The 17,533-nt window shown below is 41.7% G+C and overlaps 1 protein-coding gene across 1 annotated transcript in view; it reads right to left on the bottom strand.

The window, feature by feature from the left end:
- The window catches only part of tmem132e (transmembrane protein 132E), a gene marked incomplete at both ends in the record, with an annotated part of 132,574 nt that overhangs the window by 29,792 nt on the left and 85,249 nt on the right, over nt 1–17,533 (bottom strand). The window contains one exon of the mRNA XM_079237078.1: nt 14,481–14,686. Coding sequence (XP_079093204.1) covers nt 14,481–14,686 — 206 coding nt within the window. The remainder of the gene's footprint in view (nt 1–14,480; nt 14,687–17,533) is intronic.

Raw genomic sequence — 17,533 nt, forward strand, 5'->3', positions numbered from 1 at the left:
AGAAGCGGGAAATAATTGAAATAAGAGAGTGCACTGAACATTCCTCTACGGCAGGGGGGTGTAGTTATTATGTGTCTCTTTGTAGTTATTTTGTCTCTTTGTAGTTATTTTGTGTCTCTTTGTAGTTATTTTGTCTCTCTTTGTAGTTATTTTGTCTCTGATTGTAGTTATTTCATGTCTCTTTGTAGTTATTTTATGTCTCTTTGTAGTTCTTTTGTCTCACTTTGTAGTTATTTTTTGTCTCATTGTAGTTTGTAGTGCACTGAACATTCCTCTACGGTGGATGAAGTAAATAAAGTAGCAGCTACTCTGAACCACCCGTTAACATCGTGGGTGCCAACTTTAGGCAGCAGATTCTCCTGCAAGATGAGGCAATGAGTTGAACAACTTGAGAAGCTATATAATCCATGCCCGAAATCTGGCCAAATGTGTCTGCAGCCTGCCACCTAGGAGATTGAGAACCCCTCGTGAAAACATTAAAAGCTTAAAAACCATCACCGATCATGACCAGCCGCTTCTCTAAACCGAGCAGCTGCTGCTAAATGGTGCTCACGGCTGCGCCGCCATGCTACATCTCAATGTGGGCCTCCTGCTCCCGAGGGAGCTCTGTACTCATGTTTATAATTTGACATCACAACAGAGAAAACTCGGCAACGCTCCACGCAAATCCGTCACATGATGTGTTCTGATGTAACGGGTGGTTTTGGGGTCAGGAAGAACTTCTCCGAGCCAGCAGGGAGGGAATGATAGGCACCAAAAAAAGCAGGAGTTTTGGGCCCTGTTTGTTGTACCTGGCTTACTGAGTTAGCGGGCTAATTTTCAGGATAAGATGACGTAGGTCTGGCTTTTCGGTTTCTCGAAGCAAGCTTAGATAAATCACCATAGCAACACATCCAAAAATGTAAACCTGCTCCCGGGCAGGCTTACTGAAATTCACTGGATAAGTTGGACACTCCCACTGGACAAAAAAGGCAACTCACTTCCTCATTGATGAAGGAGCAATATTAGTTTTATAGGGAGAGAGTTCTTTCAGATCACCAGGATCCATCCTTTACATTATCATGACTTCCTGTACGCGGCGATATAGATTTTGCCGGCAAGGAATTATTTATTAACGAGAGCTTCTCAAGCCGCGGACATTGATCACCCCAGGCGCAGCTGATCGCCCGCCTGACAGACATTGACAGACGCTGCAGGCCGCGCTGTTCTTAAGTTTATTTAGCGCTTAAGAAACTGATGGATGTGTTGAAAGCTCATAATTATATGACAGTGTTATTAGTAAACCATACATATCATTATTGTAGAACATGATTAAGGTGATCGTGATAAGAAGAATACAGAGAATCACACACAATTTATTTTCAATGCTTCAATTGATTGAATTTCTGATTATGAATAATACATACATACTGATCCGCCCATACACACATTCAAACTCCTAGTTATATGGGAATATACACATATGTACACATACATGTATATACACATATATAGTACATGATTCATACGCGCATACAGTACATATATCCTCATAAGTATATATTTATTCGTAAATATAATCTGATTGATTTGGGTGATGAAGCACTTAAATTTTGTCGATACATTTTCCCAACACTGACGCATTTAACTTGTCTGATATATGATAATAACTACGGTATTGACTTCTTCATATACCTTCATGATCATCTCCTGCTTCTCATCAGAGAAATAAAAAAGAAGGTTCCTCTGAGTTTATTTGCCATTGTACTGTTAGAACATCGTGGTGTCAGTGCTCGATTATTATCCGCGCATTTATCCAGATGACTGACGTCTGGTTAGAATTAACGAGACCGTTTCAGCGCGGATCAGCCGTGAAGAAACCCAGATAGCCTGATGTCAATCATCTCACTAATTTAAACTGGAGATTAGGACATTTGCTTTACTTTGTTTAGCCAGGTACGAGAAACAGGGCCCTGGGCAGCGGGGTTAAACACGCGAGGTGGATCCCCCCATCGATCACAATCTGCTCAGCAACAAGACGTACCAATTACCCAGCCACGCTCAGCGGGCTTGACAAGTCCACCGGTTCCTCCCTTTAAAGCACTCTTCTGCTTCAGCTCGGCTTTGACTTAACTCTCTGAACGACTTGAGATTCAGTCGAAGCAACGGGGCTGTCGGCCACGGACAGAGTACACATCCCACCCATTGATTCAAGGAGCTCGTTAGGAGAAACACTTCCTGTCCCGAGGTCTCACAGCTTGGTGCGTTGTTGCGTGCACCTCTCCACCTGTGCCGCCTCCCGGGTCTGATTATTAATTAATCTTTGCATGCATCCTCTCGACACCTCATGCTTCTCCCCGATGCTTTTTTTTTTGCACATGGTTCCATTGCGATTGTATTGGTTCTTCCCATTTAGAGTAAGCAGCGTTGTAACCAGTGGATGATTTTTGGGAACATTCGGCAGCTCCACTGCGACGATCGCATATGTTTCATGACTTTGTATCATCTTGGTGTAGAAGGCTATGAGGAACTACAAAGAACCTCAGCACATCGTTACAACTGACAGTCAAATTTGGAATATAAAACCACACGACAATGGTTTTGTAATTACTCTCACTGCCAAATGGTAGACAAAGGTCTGTCTATCGGCGAATTGGTTATTATTTCTTTAAACCCCACGTTTGAACATGATCTGTGTCTTTCATACGGCCAGCAGCTCCTCACAGCTCAAAAAAACGTCAGCATGAATTTCCCCAAAAAGGCGTTATTTAGATAAACTGATCACATGTTGGGAATTTTACTGGATACTTCGTCATCTAAAGAAAGGTTAAAGCTTAAACTTTATAATGTTGGCAAGTAAAAAGATGCTAAACCTGGCTATGCTAAGCTAAGCAATCACACATCTGCTCTAAAAGGGAAGTGATATTACAAAATTGCACAATGCAGAAGCGCCCCAGTTTAGGCACAGAATGAGTTGAATAACTTTTATATGATTTATATATGTGTAGGAATAAAAGTTCTTCCCATAAGGAAGTTGTTCATTTAAAACAACTTCACCTCAACCTCTTTCGCTCTGATTTCGCTCGGGTCATGGACTGATCACTTCTGCGTCGGTTGGTTGAAAGTGTTACTTTGAGATAGTAGTCACTGTGTGATTTTTGTAACAATGTGGCAAAGCCACTATGAATTAAAGTACGATGGAAACGATTGCCTCGGCAGGTAAAGAGCTACAGGCGTTATATTATTCAGTGCAATGATGCAAACCATCAGTTCAACCGGCTATACGCATTCTGACAAACAATAAAAAGACATACAGCATAAAAACAGCACGTAGCTGCAACAACTCGGCCATGTTGGGGGGCTACAACAATCTTGCATTTGGATTCTGTCTCGAATATTTAAAAAAAATTATGAGATATGCATCATTCCAATTGGGACTGGACCATTTGGTGCATTTGGATTCATGGGAAGTCAAATTAAAGTAAACAAATGCAACAAAATGGTAATTTATCACAAAATCAGGATCAACAGAAAAAACTTGAAATAAATACACTGAAACTGAATTGTTTAATAAGTAGTCACGATGGCACTTCACGAGAGTGAAGTTGGTTCCTATTCTGTTGATGTTTTTATGTCAAAAGAAATAATTTGCAGAAAATTAAGAATAGAAAGAATCTCGATGGAACAACCTAAAAACTTAAATAGTTTTAAATTTAAATTTAAAGAGGAATTCCACAGATTTTACACAAGACTTTTATTCAACACTCAGCCTCTGAAAACAGTTGTAGAATATCTTCTGTGGCTCTCATGTCACACTTTACAAATGTATAACATAATTTATCTAATCTTATTTATTCTTATTTAATTTTATCTTATTTTAACTAATTTAATCTTGTCTTGTTTGATTTGATCTAATCTAAGCCTATTTTATCTACTCTACTCTAATTTTATCTAATCTTATTTTATATTATTGTATCTGATCTTATTTATTCTTATTTTATCTCATCTTATTTTAACAAATCTAATCTTGTTTTTATCTTGTCTTGTTTGATCTTATCGTATCTTACCCTATGTTATCTAATCTAATTGTATATTATTGTATCTAATCTTGTTTTATCATATCTGATCTTAAAAACTAACCTAATACAAGAAGGCCCTGCGTTAAAAAAAATGGAGTCTAAAACAAATTGTCCGTATGATGCAACATTCCTCCAGCCTTCATCAGCTCTCTGGCCCGGTTTCCACCTGGACTTCACACCGTGGTCCTCTGAGCGCTGGAGACCGACGGCGTAGCTTCAGATCATGTAGCTGCTGTTGCACTTTGTTAAGCGAGTTAACTCCACAGCCGACGCTGCGACCACACAGTTAAAACACTCAAAACAGTCAACCAATTTAATGGCGAAAATTGCGAAAAGAAAAGGAAAAAATATATATCTATATATACTGTATATATATATCTATATATATATATCTATATAGATATATATAGATATATATATATAAAATAGATCTAAATGCTAGGAGTATATGTGCGAAGTTTGGGTTTGATTGGGTGAAGTTAAGTATTGTTAATAATTATTTTAGTCCAGGATTTTTGAGCGATTGTGTCTTACTCGGCCAGCGCTGAAAGTTCCCACTCCCTGCCTGGTCCCTGAACGGTCTTCGCTGAGGAATCTAAGCAGTCTAAACAAGGCCTGATAAATCTTATTTCAGCCATAAGTAAGTCAATTTTTTTTTTGCAGGACATAAATTGCAATGTTGTGCGTATCTTGGCGTTATTGGTGGATTTAGAAGGCTCTAAGGATTCTAAAACTGTATGGTAATCCTGTGTAGCTTCATGTTATCAATAGGTTCGTTCGAGATGAGCCAGTTCTGCGTGCCGGTTAGATTTGTGTCCGACTTGCTCCCGACTTACTCTGACATCATGCACACGTGGTCAACGATACTCTCACGAGATCAAGCCGGCCGTCGATTTTAGAGCCATGCGCCGCAGTAGCTCTCCATCGACTGCATGGCACAGTGCATGATGGGAAACGCCTGGCTGTCGCCACATCAGAGAGCTGATTGGCTCTTAGATCTGACAGCACATGTTGTAGAAAAGTAGTTGTAATACTTAACGCTCGATTGTTGACTATTAGTCTCAGGTTTAATCTAACAACATATCTTGTGTGGTTGATAATACAAAATCATATTTATATAACCCATATCAAAACCAGTAGTAATGTATTTCACAGGCAGACATAACAAGAACAAAGGATGCAGCTACACACACATTTCTACATAAATATATATTTACAAACACATATGAATAAATCAAAACGTGATCTGTAAAGTAGACAAAAGTTCGGAACTAACAGGAAGTCCTTTTTTCTGTGACTTTCTGGGTATACTTTGAAGGCAGCCTAAAACTATCCGACTTGATCGCAGTTTATTGTGAACGCCTGCTGCTGCTGCCGCCTGCTCTCGTCTGGATACCAGGCGAGGCGCAGCTCTATTGAACGAGCCTAATATGAAATGGCATATTTTCAAAACTCTGGGTGCTTTCCCAAGTCACTCTTGAGTGCCTTTCAGTCATACTTATGTTTTTTCATATTTATTGTGGAATAGTGTCATAAACATGAACAATTGACTTATATTGACTTGTAAGGCCAGGATGTGCCGTTTGTTTTTGCTGAATGACACCAGAGGCCCTATTTGGACTGGTTGGGCTTGGGAGATCGACAAAGAGGTTCGACGAAGAGTTCGACGATGGGCTGAACCCCCATTTTTGGGGGTTCTGGGATTCAGAAGGTTAAAAGTAGAGGTAAAAACAGATGAGACTGAGAGACTCTCTCTGTCCCTTGCCGATTAGTTCACTACTCTTGGCTCAGGTCAGAGAAAGTTTACCTTCCCAGAGTCTGTACCTGGAAATAAGGTTGCAATTTTTTTCTCTCCCCCAGAAGAATATTGTCTGTTCTTATTAGAGTCTCTGATACAACCGTACAAGCTGCAGCTCCAGCGCACACGGACTGCCCGCCCGATTACACTTCCTTTCCTTTTGTAGAGCGTGTTCCTGGATAATGCAGCCAGTGAGCAATTCTGATGCAGCGTAGCAGAAGGCCCACTGCAGGCCGAGAGCCCTCACCGCGCAGGAAGGTACACAATGTGTCACGTTGCAGAAGCGAAGGAACGTGGGACAGAGACTGCAACGGGAAGGGAAAATAAAAGCACTAAGGCGGCGAGGAGAACGAGTGTGGGAGGTTAGAGGTCGCGTCCTCGTGAGAGGAAGCGAGGGAGACGGAGTTAATGAACAGACAAAAAATTATTCTAACAATCACAAAATGATGCGGCTTTAGCAAAAAGGCTGACCCTGATAAGCGTCTCGATTCATTGTGTGTTTAAGATGAATAACGAGCTACATTTGAGTTCTCTCTTTGAGGTATTATTTACAGTGCTTTGTGAGGCCTGTGTGCAAACAAACACCAGCAAGGTCGAGCCAAATAGATCCCGCTATCTCGCGCGAGTGTTGTTGTTGTGAGTGCTGGCGTCGCTCAGAATTTTGTTGATGGCAGATGTCCAGGTTGACAAAAAGACGTCTCAAGTCTCGACACGCGGGTTCAATTCCATCCAGTGGCGGTACGTCAATAGAGGGTGCTAGGGCGCCGTCCCTCTTAAAAATTTGCGATAAAAATAAATAAATACAAAATTATATATACTGTCAAAAAACATTATATACCAAATAATTTAAATACGAAATATAATGTGTTGACGCGCTAAATGTGTGTGGGAGACCATAAGCCCCTGTTAACAACCACTTAAAACCAGTTAAATGTGACCAAATATAATATATCGCCGTTCATCATCACTGAGAAAAGCCCCTCCCCCTGTAGGGCGCCGGCCAAATGTGAGTCTATGGAAGCGAGCAAACATTTCAGGGGCGTTACGGCAAGGTCAGCTTCTCATTGGCGGATAAAACGCGAATCTTCGGGCGCACAAAAGTGCGCCCTAGCCAATGACATTGTTTCTTATTGCAACGTGAATAGACTATTCGTCGAATCAGAGACCTTTATCATTCCCTCACAGCCCATACAGCTCCCACGTATCTACAAGAGCAACACTAGCAGAGACTTTGATTATGTCAGTATGGCGACTGAAAACTCTGTGGTATCTCTACGCGAAACACCTTTCAACCGACGATCAGATGTTGACAAGAAGAGGCTGAAAGAGTTGGGACCCGAACGTCCGGATTTAAAAATTCAGCAGCAAAGCACTGACTGCGGGAGGACGTACACCCGGAGCTTCTCCTCAAGCCGATATGCTAACCGGAGCTGGTTAGCTGGATGCTAAGTGTGGAGCAAAGCAGTGGCTCTGCGCAGCCGAGGAAGCGCCGGGCTATGAAGGAAGATGAGCTTGGAAGGATTGCTGCAGAGGTGAGTGTCAAAATCAGCAGATGCCTGTGTTAGAGTGTGTGTGTGAGAGTTAGCTCCAGGCTAGAGCATCAAGGTGGCTCCTGGCCTTTTGTCTATGTTGATGAGCCATCAAGACACACAAAACATAGTTTTTTGTCAACTCTGATTGTTGGCTTTTGTCTGTAGTATGAAGCCTGTTTGTAGTAGATATTTCCCCACAACTTATCTGTCTGTCTCTCTCTCTATATTTATCTGTAGGTTTGTGACATCATACTTGGACACACCAGGGAACGCTTTGCCTTCAAAGACCACCTCATCAGTGTCACCTTACTGCAGGGCCCCCAGTTTAAATTTCTTTACAAAGCTTTGTTTTTTAGAATATTCTACTCAAAACCTCTTTTCTTCTCATTGTGGAGTGCTATTTAAACCGCGCCGCCCAACTGCCTTCCCCCCCCAAAAAAAAATCACCAGCCGCCACTGATTCCATCCCATTTCATACTGATTCCAAGTTCTAAACTTTAGGTTTGAGTCCCAAACAAGTCTAAATGTAAACAGCAGTGCTGTAATAGCAGTGTGTCAAATTACAACATATCCTCATGCAAGAGTTCGTACGATATCTTAAGCAAAAGTTACTCATTTCTCGTGCTTTTTTAACAAAAGTCCAGCAACGTGTCGATTTTTGCTCGCAAAATACATTTCCGTCTTTTTAGTTTTGTTCAGGCAACATGTGATATTTTTGGGTTTGGCTTAGGAAAAGGTTGAGGTTTGGGTTTAAAAAAGAGTACGGAAGTTAGGTGACAAATAAATCAACGTCGGAGAAAACCTGATTTAGTTTGACCCCTCTACCTCCCATACCCACCCGATATTTATTTTATTTTCATGATTACATACAAATTGGTTTTGTGGGATGCCTACACATTACAGTGCATTCCTTCTCACTGGTATAGTTATACGGATGCTGTATGAGAACAGCCTCAAATTAAAAATGATTCATAATTGGGGATACAGGTGTTTTAAATGTTTTATTAAAATTAATTCATGTCCCCCCACCAAGGAACAGTGACAAATAGTAAACGTTGTGTCCTAATTAGTAAACACAATATGAAATAAGTTGATACGTTCACGTTGTGTTTTTCTTGCATGTCTATTCACTGAGCTGGTATTTTTTTGAATACCTGTAGGTAAAGTTCAGGCCACACTAATACTATTAGTATTGTATTATTTTAGAAGTATTACAGTGTCGGCTGCATAGGATTGTTTCCGACTTGTGTGAACATTTCAAATAACTTACAAATATATATACATATTTTACAATACAATATGTTTTCATTTAAGGAAATATTCTATTTAAATCAATATTAGTTTGTGTTTAGCCTTTCAAAAAAAATGTTTTCACTGCCAGCCCATTAAGGCACCATTGTTTCTGACATGTGATTTGAAAATTTCAAATAACCCCAGAGACTAGTAAAGTTTGCTTTCCAATTAATGTTTTCAAAATTAAATTGTAAAAAAAATAAAATAATGCAAACAGGATAACGGTCGCCAGTGCCTCTGATATTGGGGATCAAGAATAAACTGACCAACTCTTCTTTTTAGTGAACATGGAAAGCAACGCAAACTCAATTTATTAATGGTGACCATGTCAAAGGCTCCAAAACAAGAGGGCGGACTATGATTGATTCCAGAAAAGGTGATGAATGTGGTGAATACATCTCTTTTTTTGAGAGGAACTCGTTCCGTAGTGATTCATGGACAGCCTCTGCATCATCGACCCTTTGACAAGAACAATTACTCCGCAATAAGACGTAGGCTGTTTTTTAAGCAAAACAAACGCTACTGAATCGATCAATCAAGAGAAGAGGGATTGGTCTATTTCCTGTCGAGTAAAATATATTTTTTGTGCGAGTTACACTCAGATACTGCTGCAACTATGGATCAGGCAACAGAAAAACAAAAAAAGTGCTGTATCGCATACATCAAAAGACATGTCCAAAACCTCCCACCAGAAACATCGCTGAAAACAGAAAGTCCTGTGGGACGGCCCGTCTTGTCGGTATCAGCATCTTCAATGGGCTGCATGGGGCACCATTCGGCTTGATGGGAGCTGTCTTTGTCTGCAGTTGCCTGATGCTGCAAAAAATAAAAAAAACTCCAGAGAAGACAATGAAATTTCCTCGGTGAGTCCAAATGGCAGCGTGTCAGTACGAAAAAAGCTTCACCTGCAGTGAAAAGAGTTCTCCGGCCCGGCTGTGTGGTCCTGAAATAGCTCATGAGGGGTCTTTGACTTCGTTTACATGACTGCACAACACAGAACTGTGGAGATGAATACTTTAGAGCAGGGATTCCCAAAGTGTGGTGCGCGAGCTGCCTCTAGGGGGTGCGCGAGAGGAAAAATGGAATGGTGGTCTAATGGTGTAATAATTAATATTAAACTTAATAAAAAAAAATTAAGTAGGAAAAGTAAAAAAAGTAGGATTTTTTAATTATAAAAATTCCCTTTGTAAGATTTACATTTAATTACAATTAAAAACGTACAATTTAATAAATAGATGCACTTCCGGTCCGGCCGCCAGACTGTCTTTTACGTACACACTAGCTAGCCTAGCTTGTGCGCCTAACGTCATTTCATTCATTCAGCAACATCCATGAAAATATGTTAAACTGGCTGAAATCGGGGAAGCTGTCAGGTGGGACATCTGAAGCTATCAGTAATAAAAGAGGAGAGGGACAGAGAGAGAGGGAGAAACTGGAGGGAGAGAAACGGAGAGGTGCGTTGGGAAGAGACCGGGAGAAGAAATCGACCAGGATTTGGAGAAAGAGGAGATGGAGCGGGAGCATAGAGGCCCATCGCGGAGTCAAGGTGAAAAAAGGGGAAACGAGAGTGAGCATCAGACTGGGAAAAAAAAGAGGAAATATGATGACAATTATCTGGGTCTGGGCTTCACTTGGATTGGCAATGCAGATTGCCCGAAGCCACAGTGCGTGTTGTGCAGTGAGGTTCTGGCTAACAGCTGTCTGAAGCCTCTTATTTGCGCCACCACCTGAACACCAAGCATGCCAGTGCAAGTCAGAAGCCCCTTACATCTTTTTAGATCAAAATTACAGCCAAAGTTACAAAACAGCCAAAAACAATTGCAGTCTCATTCATGTGTTGGGTCTACACCAGGGATTCCCAAAGTGTGCTGCGCGCACCCCTGGAGCCTCCTTTTTTTTATTTATATCTGTTTCTGAGCCTATGTGCCACTCTTTGTTCTTTACGTGGCTTCTGTGTTTAAGTAAATAAATGTGAAATGCAATCTGCCTCTGAGCCTGTGCGTGTGTCCTCGCCATCCTTATTGCTCTTTAAAAGTGACGCTTTGTGTAACTGAAACTGCGAGCAAACAGTTCTCGCATTGGTCCAATTTTATGCGGCAATAAATAGGCTCTGTTGCGTTTTTTTTTTAAGGTGTGGGGATTTAGGGGTGCGTGAACCCGGTCGGAATGTAGAAGGGGGTGCGTGGCCTAAAAAGTTTGGGAACCGCTGCTTTAGAGGAAACACAGCGGGTCGGTCAGCGGTTGAGACCAGTGTTCCCTCTAAGCTGCGTGCGTGCGTGGCCGCGCAGGCCAGTCAAAGTGGCCGCGCAATACATTTTTCAGACCGCGCACATTTTTCAGACCGCACAAACGATTTTTTTTCAGGGGTTAAAAATCTTTTTTGCGGCAGTGTTTCTGAGATAGGAGTGAACCATCTGCGCAATAATAAGATCTTTGATGTGTCGAGTTTTCTTGGCCAATCAGCGTCCCGTTTCTCGACATGCGCTCTCTGTACCTCTGCTAGCGCTCTGCCTCCGTTAGCACCCCCCACCCCCGCTGTCCTCCTCCCGGCGCCAGGAGTGAAGCTCGCCCAGAGCGCCACATGAGCTAGGGCCGGCGCTCTTTAGGCTCCTCTTGGCGGGCCCTGCTCCAGCAGCTATAGGCTACCATGGCGAAAAGAAAGGCAGAGCAGGCGCCCCAGAAGGTCTGCCTAACGTTCAATATGAGTGGCTAGATGAAATAGTCCAAACTGACACAGGTAGGATGAAACTTTCAGACAGATTTAAATATGAAGAATATGAAGTTATTAAATTGTTTATATAGGCTACCTTTAGGAAAAATGACACAGAGTCAATTTAATAGGCCTATAATTATTGTTAAGCACTGCGTTAGCATTTTTCTTTCAATGAAGTTCCACTTAAATGTTGTACCTGCTGAGAAATGACTAAACACCTGATACTTTTATTTTTTTATATATATCATTATCAGTCATAACCAGTGAACCAGTCATAACCTCCCCTTATTGAAGTTCAACAAAGATCCTTTAAGTTCAACTAAACTGACTGGTAAAACACCATCATTAAAATGTTCCCAAAGTCCAGCCATTATAAAGGATATTGAATAAATATCAACCTTGTATACATATTGATGCATTTGCCGTCATCTCTTTGAATCCCCTATGGCCAACGCAGGCTTGTGGTCATTTTCGGCAGGTTGCGAATTGCTCACAGTGCTGAAATGTGCGCTCAGAAAAAAAAAGATTTGCTTAGTGCTGAAAAAAATTAGAGGGAACATTGGTTGAGACTATGCCGCACTAGCTTCTCCTCTTTCCACTCGTCACATGCAGGCATTGTCTTTTTAAAATTAACTTCAATTTTTACACGAAACAACTTACAAAACTACCTGGTGAGGTTGACGAAAGAGATCTAAATATCTCATAAATCTGATAAAAACACATGTATGATTCTTCATTTGCAGGATTCTACTTTAACCCTAGAACACTAATGTCAGGTGATTTTTGCCCGAGTGATTGTGGTTACGCTATTTTCATTGTGTTGCTTTTGTCTGAGTTGCGTGAATCCTTGTGTAGCTTCATGCTGCTCACTGACGTTATTGAAGGTAGGCGTGTCTCTTTGCTCCAATCCCTGTTTTTTTCAACAGACACGTGTTTGGGTGATTTTCACCCGGTGTTAGTAATAGAGGGTGAACAAATTTCGGGTGGTTTTACCATTGAAGGGAGATTTTTCCTTCACAGGACAATGTTCACCTGTCCCAGGATCATGTGGACCAAATAACAAGTTCATAGCTCCATTATTTATATTTTTAATCACGTTTTATTTTTTACCCGATTTTGAGCCTTTTTTTCAGGGTGCCCCATGATACCTGTTTATGGTTTTATGAGAAGTTCTATAGGCTAAAATAAAAGAAGAGTACTTCAATTTGCCTTGTATTGTTGTATTTTAATATATTTTGATGAGAAGTATAGGGAATTTAATTTTTTTAAATAATATACAACCTATAGCGCATCACAGCCCATTGGGGATCTTTGAAAAATGAGGCAATGCAAGATGTTTTCCAAGCTCTTGAGGTCATTTGCAATCCCTTAATTCTTTAAACAACTCTTTAAGCACGGCGTTTGTATTCCAGTCGGGTACGAATGGATTTGGTCGACTGTGATGAACTCCAGCAGCAACGACAGCAGCCGCCCGCGCTGAGTTTTAATGCTGCCATTAAACATCTCCTAAATGGAGGGTTGTGGGCCTGTTTGTTGCTGCTCCGTGCATGACAAGAATCCTGGAATATTTTTATGTTATAGAGCCCACTGGGGCCATCTTTTCCACACCCAAAAGTGTCATAATTCAAACATACAGTTTTATTTTATTTATATTTCTATTGACAAAAACATCTACTGTGTAATATTGACATAAAGGCGAAGATGTCTGATTCCTAATGCCACTTTAGAGAATCGTATAATAATGTTTAATTGTAATCTTTAATATTTAGTCTAAATATATTAGTCTAAATACCTATTTAGTCTAAATACACTCACAAAACCCTAATGAATGACAGCTACATGTACCACATGGTTGTGCTGCTCAGCAACAACAACTCCTGACCATAATTTTTAGTTCTGCGTAACATCCTAAATTACCTGCTTGTTAGTCCAAACCATCATTATCTCTCTGAAGGTACAAAAACAAGCTTTCTGTGTATTTACTTGAAAGTCAGATTTAAGTCTGTGTCTTGGACTTGTTGTCTAAAACGAGTTCAGACGGGTACGACACAAACACGACGGCCGCGTGGATCAAATTTGCACTCGAGATGCCTCATTTCTGCTGTGTTCCTGAGCCGGAGAATCTAATTGGAACAAAACAAGCGACTACATATGAAATCCTGAGAGGGATATATATATATATAGAGAGAGAGAGAGAGAGAGAGAGAGACCAGGGTGGCATTCTAGTTTCCAATGTTTAACACTGTGGGGCTCCATGCTCTTAGGATAATGAGCTCTACAGTAATCACAGACTAAAAGTAAGAAGAAAAAGCAAATTATACCGCACCAATTGCTCTCTGGCTGTGTTGGCTTTTACCAAGAGGTACACTTAGGGAGAAGTACACGTTCCCTTGAAAACATACGATTATTGTGAAAGAATGTAGATGCTCTCCCTCTGCGTTAGCTTTTAGCGCAGCTTGCTGATTACGTCATCATGAAAAGCATGGCACCCACCCTCTGATTCCCCCTCAGGTAAACACTGTTATTCTCCATCACCCCCTGCCATTATGAGTCCAAATTTAATGGTCATACTTCCTCACAATAAGCTCTCTAGCTTTTACTTCCCACTTCCCAAATTGCTTTTGTGGATTATTTTACTGTTTTACTGTTTACTTATATTTATACTACTTTTACTTTTATTTTACTATGTGTCACTTGCTGCTGTAATCCTGCAATTTCCCCACTGCGGCACTAATAAAGGATAATCCTATTTTATTTTATCTAATCCCGTATTGCACGGAAAAACTACGGTCAAAGGTGAGGCAGGAAGTCGGCCTGTGAGTTGTGATGAATGGACAGTTCACAGTAAACCTTTGATTGTCCTTCATGTTTGGCCTATCTTTGTTTCCAACCTGTCTGATCCCATGTTTTTTGCCTTGTCTTCGGTAATGTTGCCACGTTCCCAAACCCAAATGCGAAATCCCAAAATGTAGAGATGCAAATTTTTTACAGATGGGAAACGTAGACAACCCCCCTGCATAAAACCGGAATTTTCTTCCAACATTGCATGCGTTCTCACAGTACCTCCGTTCGGATTTGAGCCTCACCTCCGGTCGGGCAGGATGGGAACCCTCCAGCCTTTGATGAAACTCAGATTGCTGTCAGAGAGTTCCACTTGCAGGGGGAGTTTGGGCACCCAGACGGTCAGCTCCAGTGGCGCGCTCAGGTGCTCGTAGCTGAAGATCACCCTCGCACTCATGGATCCCCGTGTCTCCTTCCCGTTGACGAACACGTAGTCGCAATTCATGGACACCTGTAGGACGGATTGGGGTCAGAAGTCAGAGACCATCTATATGTTAATGGTCGCGCCAGTGGCGGAGGCATTAAGTGATGTGTGATGATTTACAGCGCGGTATGGATGCGGCTGTCCTCGCCACAATTCATCACAGAGCATTTTAAGGTTGACATTTTCAGCAGAGCAAATATAAAGACAGGATCTCTCGGGCATTTGAACGTGATGTGAAAGTTTATGGCACATAAACCATCTCTGCCAACTCTCATTTAGTCCTAAAGTAAATGTTAGAAGGGACAAATTATGTTAAAAAAAAAAAAAATCACTTTTTCAGTCATGTGCATTTGGGTATCGAGTGCCAACCGACCTAGAAACTGTGAAATAAGACGAACCAGTCGGGTTTTTTTTGTCAGCTGCTTTGAACACAAAGCATGTGATTCAACAAGCCAATATTTACACATGACGCCTCAGACGCGCCAAAAATAGAGGGATGGTGTCTGATGCGGTGCTGTTTGGGTTGTGCTCGGCGGGACAAAACTTTTTGGTTACGCTCGAATGGATGATCTGTTGTACGGTTAATTACAGATCTTTTAAAAAAAAAATAACTGTAATTCTCCCCCATAAAAATAAAGTCATCCTCCCCGCGAACGCTTCAGCGAAACATCAATCATCCTTGTTTGCAGACAAGATCTTTCTGCAGAGGTTTAGTCAGACATAAAGTGTGAGAAAAATAAAGAAATGTAATCGTGTAAACATGTTCCAATAGAAACCCATAACAAATGTCGTCTCCCCTTTTAATATTCGGTGTGCAGTAGACCGGTACTTCTCACTGACTTTGCAGCTTTTCCTTTCATCTAAACACTACACAACATTTTTCCGATTCCAGCACCTTTTAACCACAGACGCAGAACGAATCCGTGGAAATCAGCTGCTGCTGTGTTTGGTCAGAATACAGAAAAAAAACACCAGCTCCCCAGCTTTGATGGCACAGTGCAGAGAACCAGTGGTGTCCACAATGCGGTCAAATTAGTGCTCCTTAGTAACCCAGTTATGCATTCACCGCATGGGCCGCAGCGCAAATTAGGCATGCGACGCGCGTCCTGACCCTAACACCTCTCAGCATAATGATCTATGAACAATTACACGGACACATAATACATCAACAAAAAGTTTCAGCGAAACACATCATTTATAAGATGACGGCTGATAGTGGTGTGACATTTCACGTGAACTTTAGTTCACAACACCTACATGGTACATTAATTAACATATTTACCTGTCCTGAGACATTCACGTAATGCAATATCATTTTGTGTCACACGGCAATGAAACAGAATATGAATTCAATATCTGGACTTTTCAAAATGTAGGTCTTGGCAAGTGCCATTTTTAACATAAACCCATTCTTTAGCTTCTAGTCAAAAAATCTCCAGCCCCATTTGAATGATCATAAATACTTGTCCGCCTCGAACACTAAATTATTAAGTGCAATGGAACTGGAGGGCTTTGCTTTCGGGCTTCCATTGAAGATTTATCTGGTTGTGGGAGGTAGCTGGCATTGTAATCAGAGAACCTAATCTTCCGCAAATGGAGGTCGGGCTGGGCAGTTCTCAGGGCTGCGGATTCATCATAACTGGGAGGAGGTCTGGGTAATATAATTCCCCCATCCATGCACACAGGCTGGAGTGGTGGTGGTGGGGGGGGACTTCTCAAGATGACAAGCCTCTCCACTCTGGTTCAATTTTGCAGGGCTCGACCTCATGGGCGTCCGCGGCCGTTGTTGTTGGCCTGTTATTGTTCCATCTGCTCGTGTGCGGCGTCGTCCGTATGAAAGACGAGGTACAAAAGGCACGAGGAAAGAAGTAACTCAACACAATGACCCCGGCCACCTTGATTAATCATAGCACGGCTGGCTGTGCGCAGAGTCGAGAACATCTGCCTGATATGTACTCACTTCTACCCTAAAGCCACATACACAGATAAACACACACACACACACACACACACACACACACACACACACACACACCCCTATTGCCGCTGATAAACTTGGCTGGCTAATTGCAAGTCAAAAGCTGTTAGCAACTCCGGGTATCAGTGGCCCTGTGGGGGCTCTCTGAGGAGGACTTTCACACACCGAGCCGCCGCGCTGCCGCTAATGCGCTGTGGCATCCTCCACGGTGCCAGCAGATTGCCTGGGCAGAGTGACAGACCGGCCGGGTTAATGAAGGTGAGAACACCTGAAGGAGCCGCCGCACGTTCATTCTGTTTAATCCTGATGCGACTGTCCTCTGGTCGGCCACAATCTCAACGCAATAGCAGTTAAACACATTTGTTCTCATATTAAAGTTTGAAACTTGCGTTGAGTTGTACTGGTATACCATGTATGGTTATTATACTGTGTTGTTTTGCTTATAAAACAGCTCACATAAGTGAGTGTGTGTGTATTAAAGGTGGAGGAAGGAGGAGTCTGGCTGCTCTAAAGCACACCGACAGGCTGGGTATGTTGTGATTATATTAGACCATAAAGTGAAGCCCTTTTTCGTTTAATCCCACTCCACTGTATGGGGCCCATTCAAAAAGAACTATTGGTCAAAATCTATTGGTCAAAAATCTACATAGAATCAAAGTGTGACGATAGGAAACTGCAGATGCTCTGAAATATATATATATATTTTTAATTCAGAGAGTATGTTGGACATTTAGCTTTTCTTTGACAGCAGGAATGGGTCAAGATGGCTATGTGGACGGGACTGGAACCCACGATAGTACGTGTAGCAGATCTACAAGGAGTCTAGTCACAGCGAAGCACTAAAAGGTCTTTACAAAAAATGGTAAAGAGAAAAAAGAAAAAAAAGAAACCAGATG

This window comes from Taurulus bubalis (genome assembly GCF_910589615.1).
Source record: "Taurulus bubalis genome assembly, chromosome: 2".
Classification (NCBI taxonomy): Eukaryota; Metazoa; Chordata; class Actinopteri; order Perciformes; family Cottidae; genus Taurulus; species Taurulus bubalis.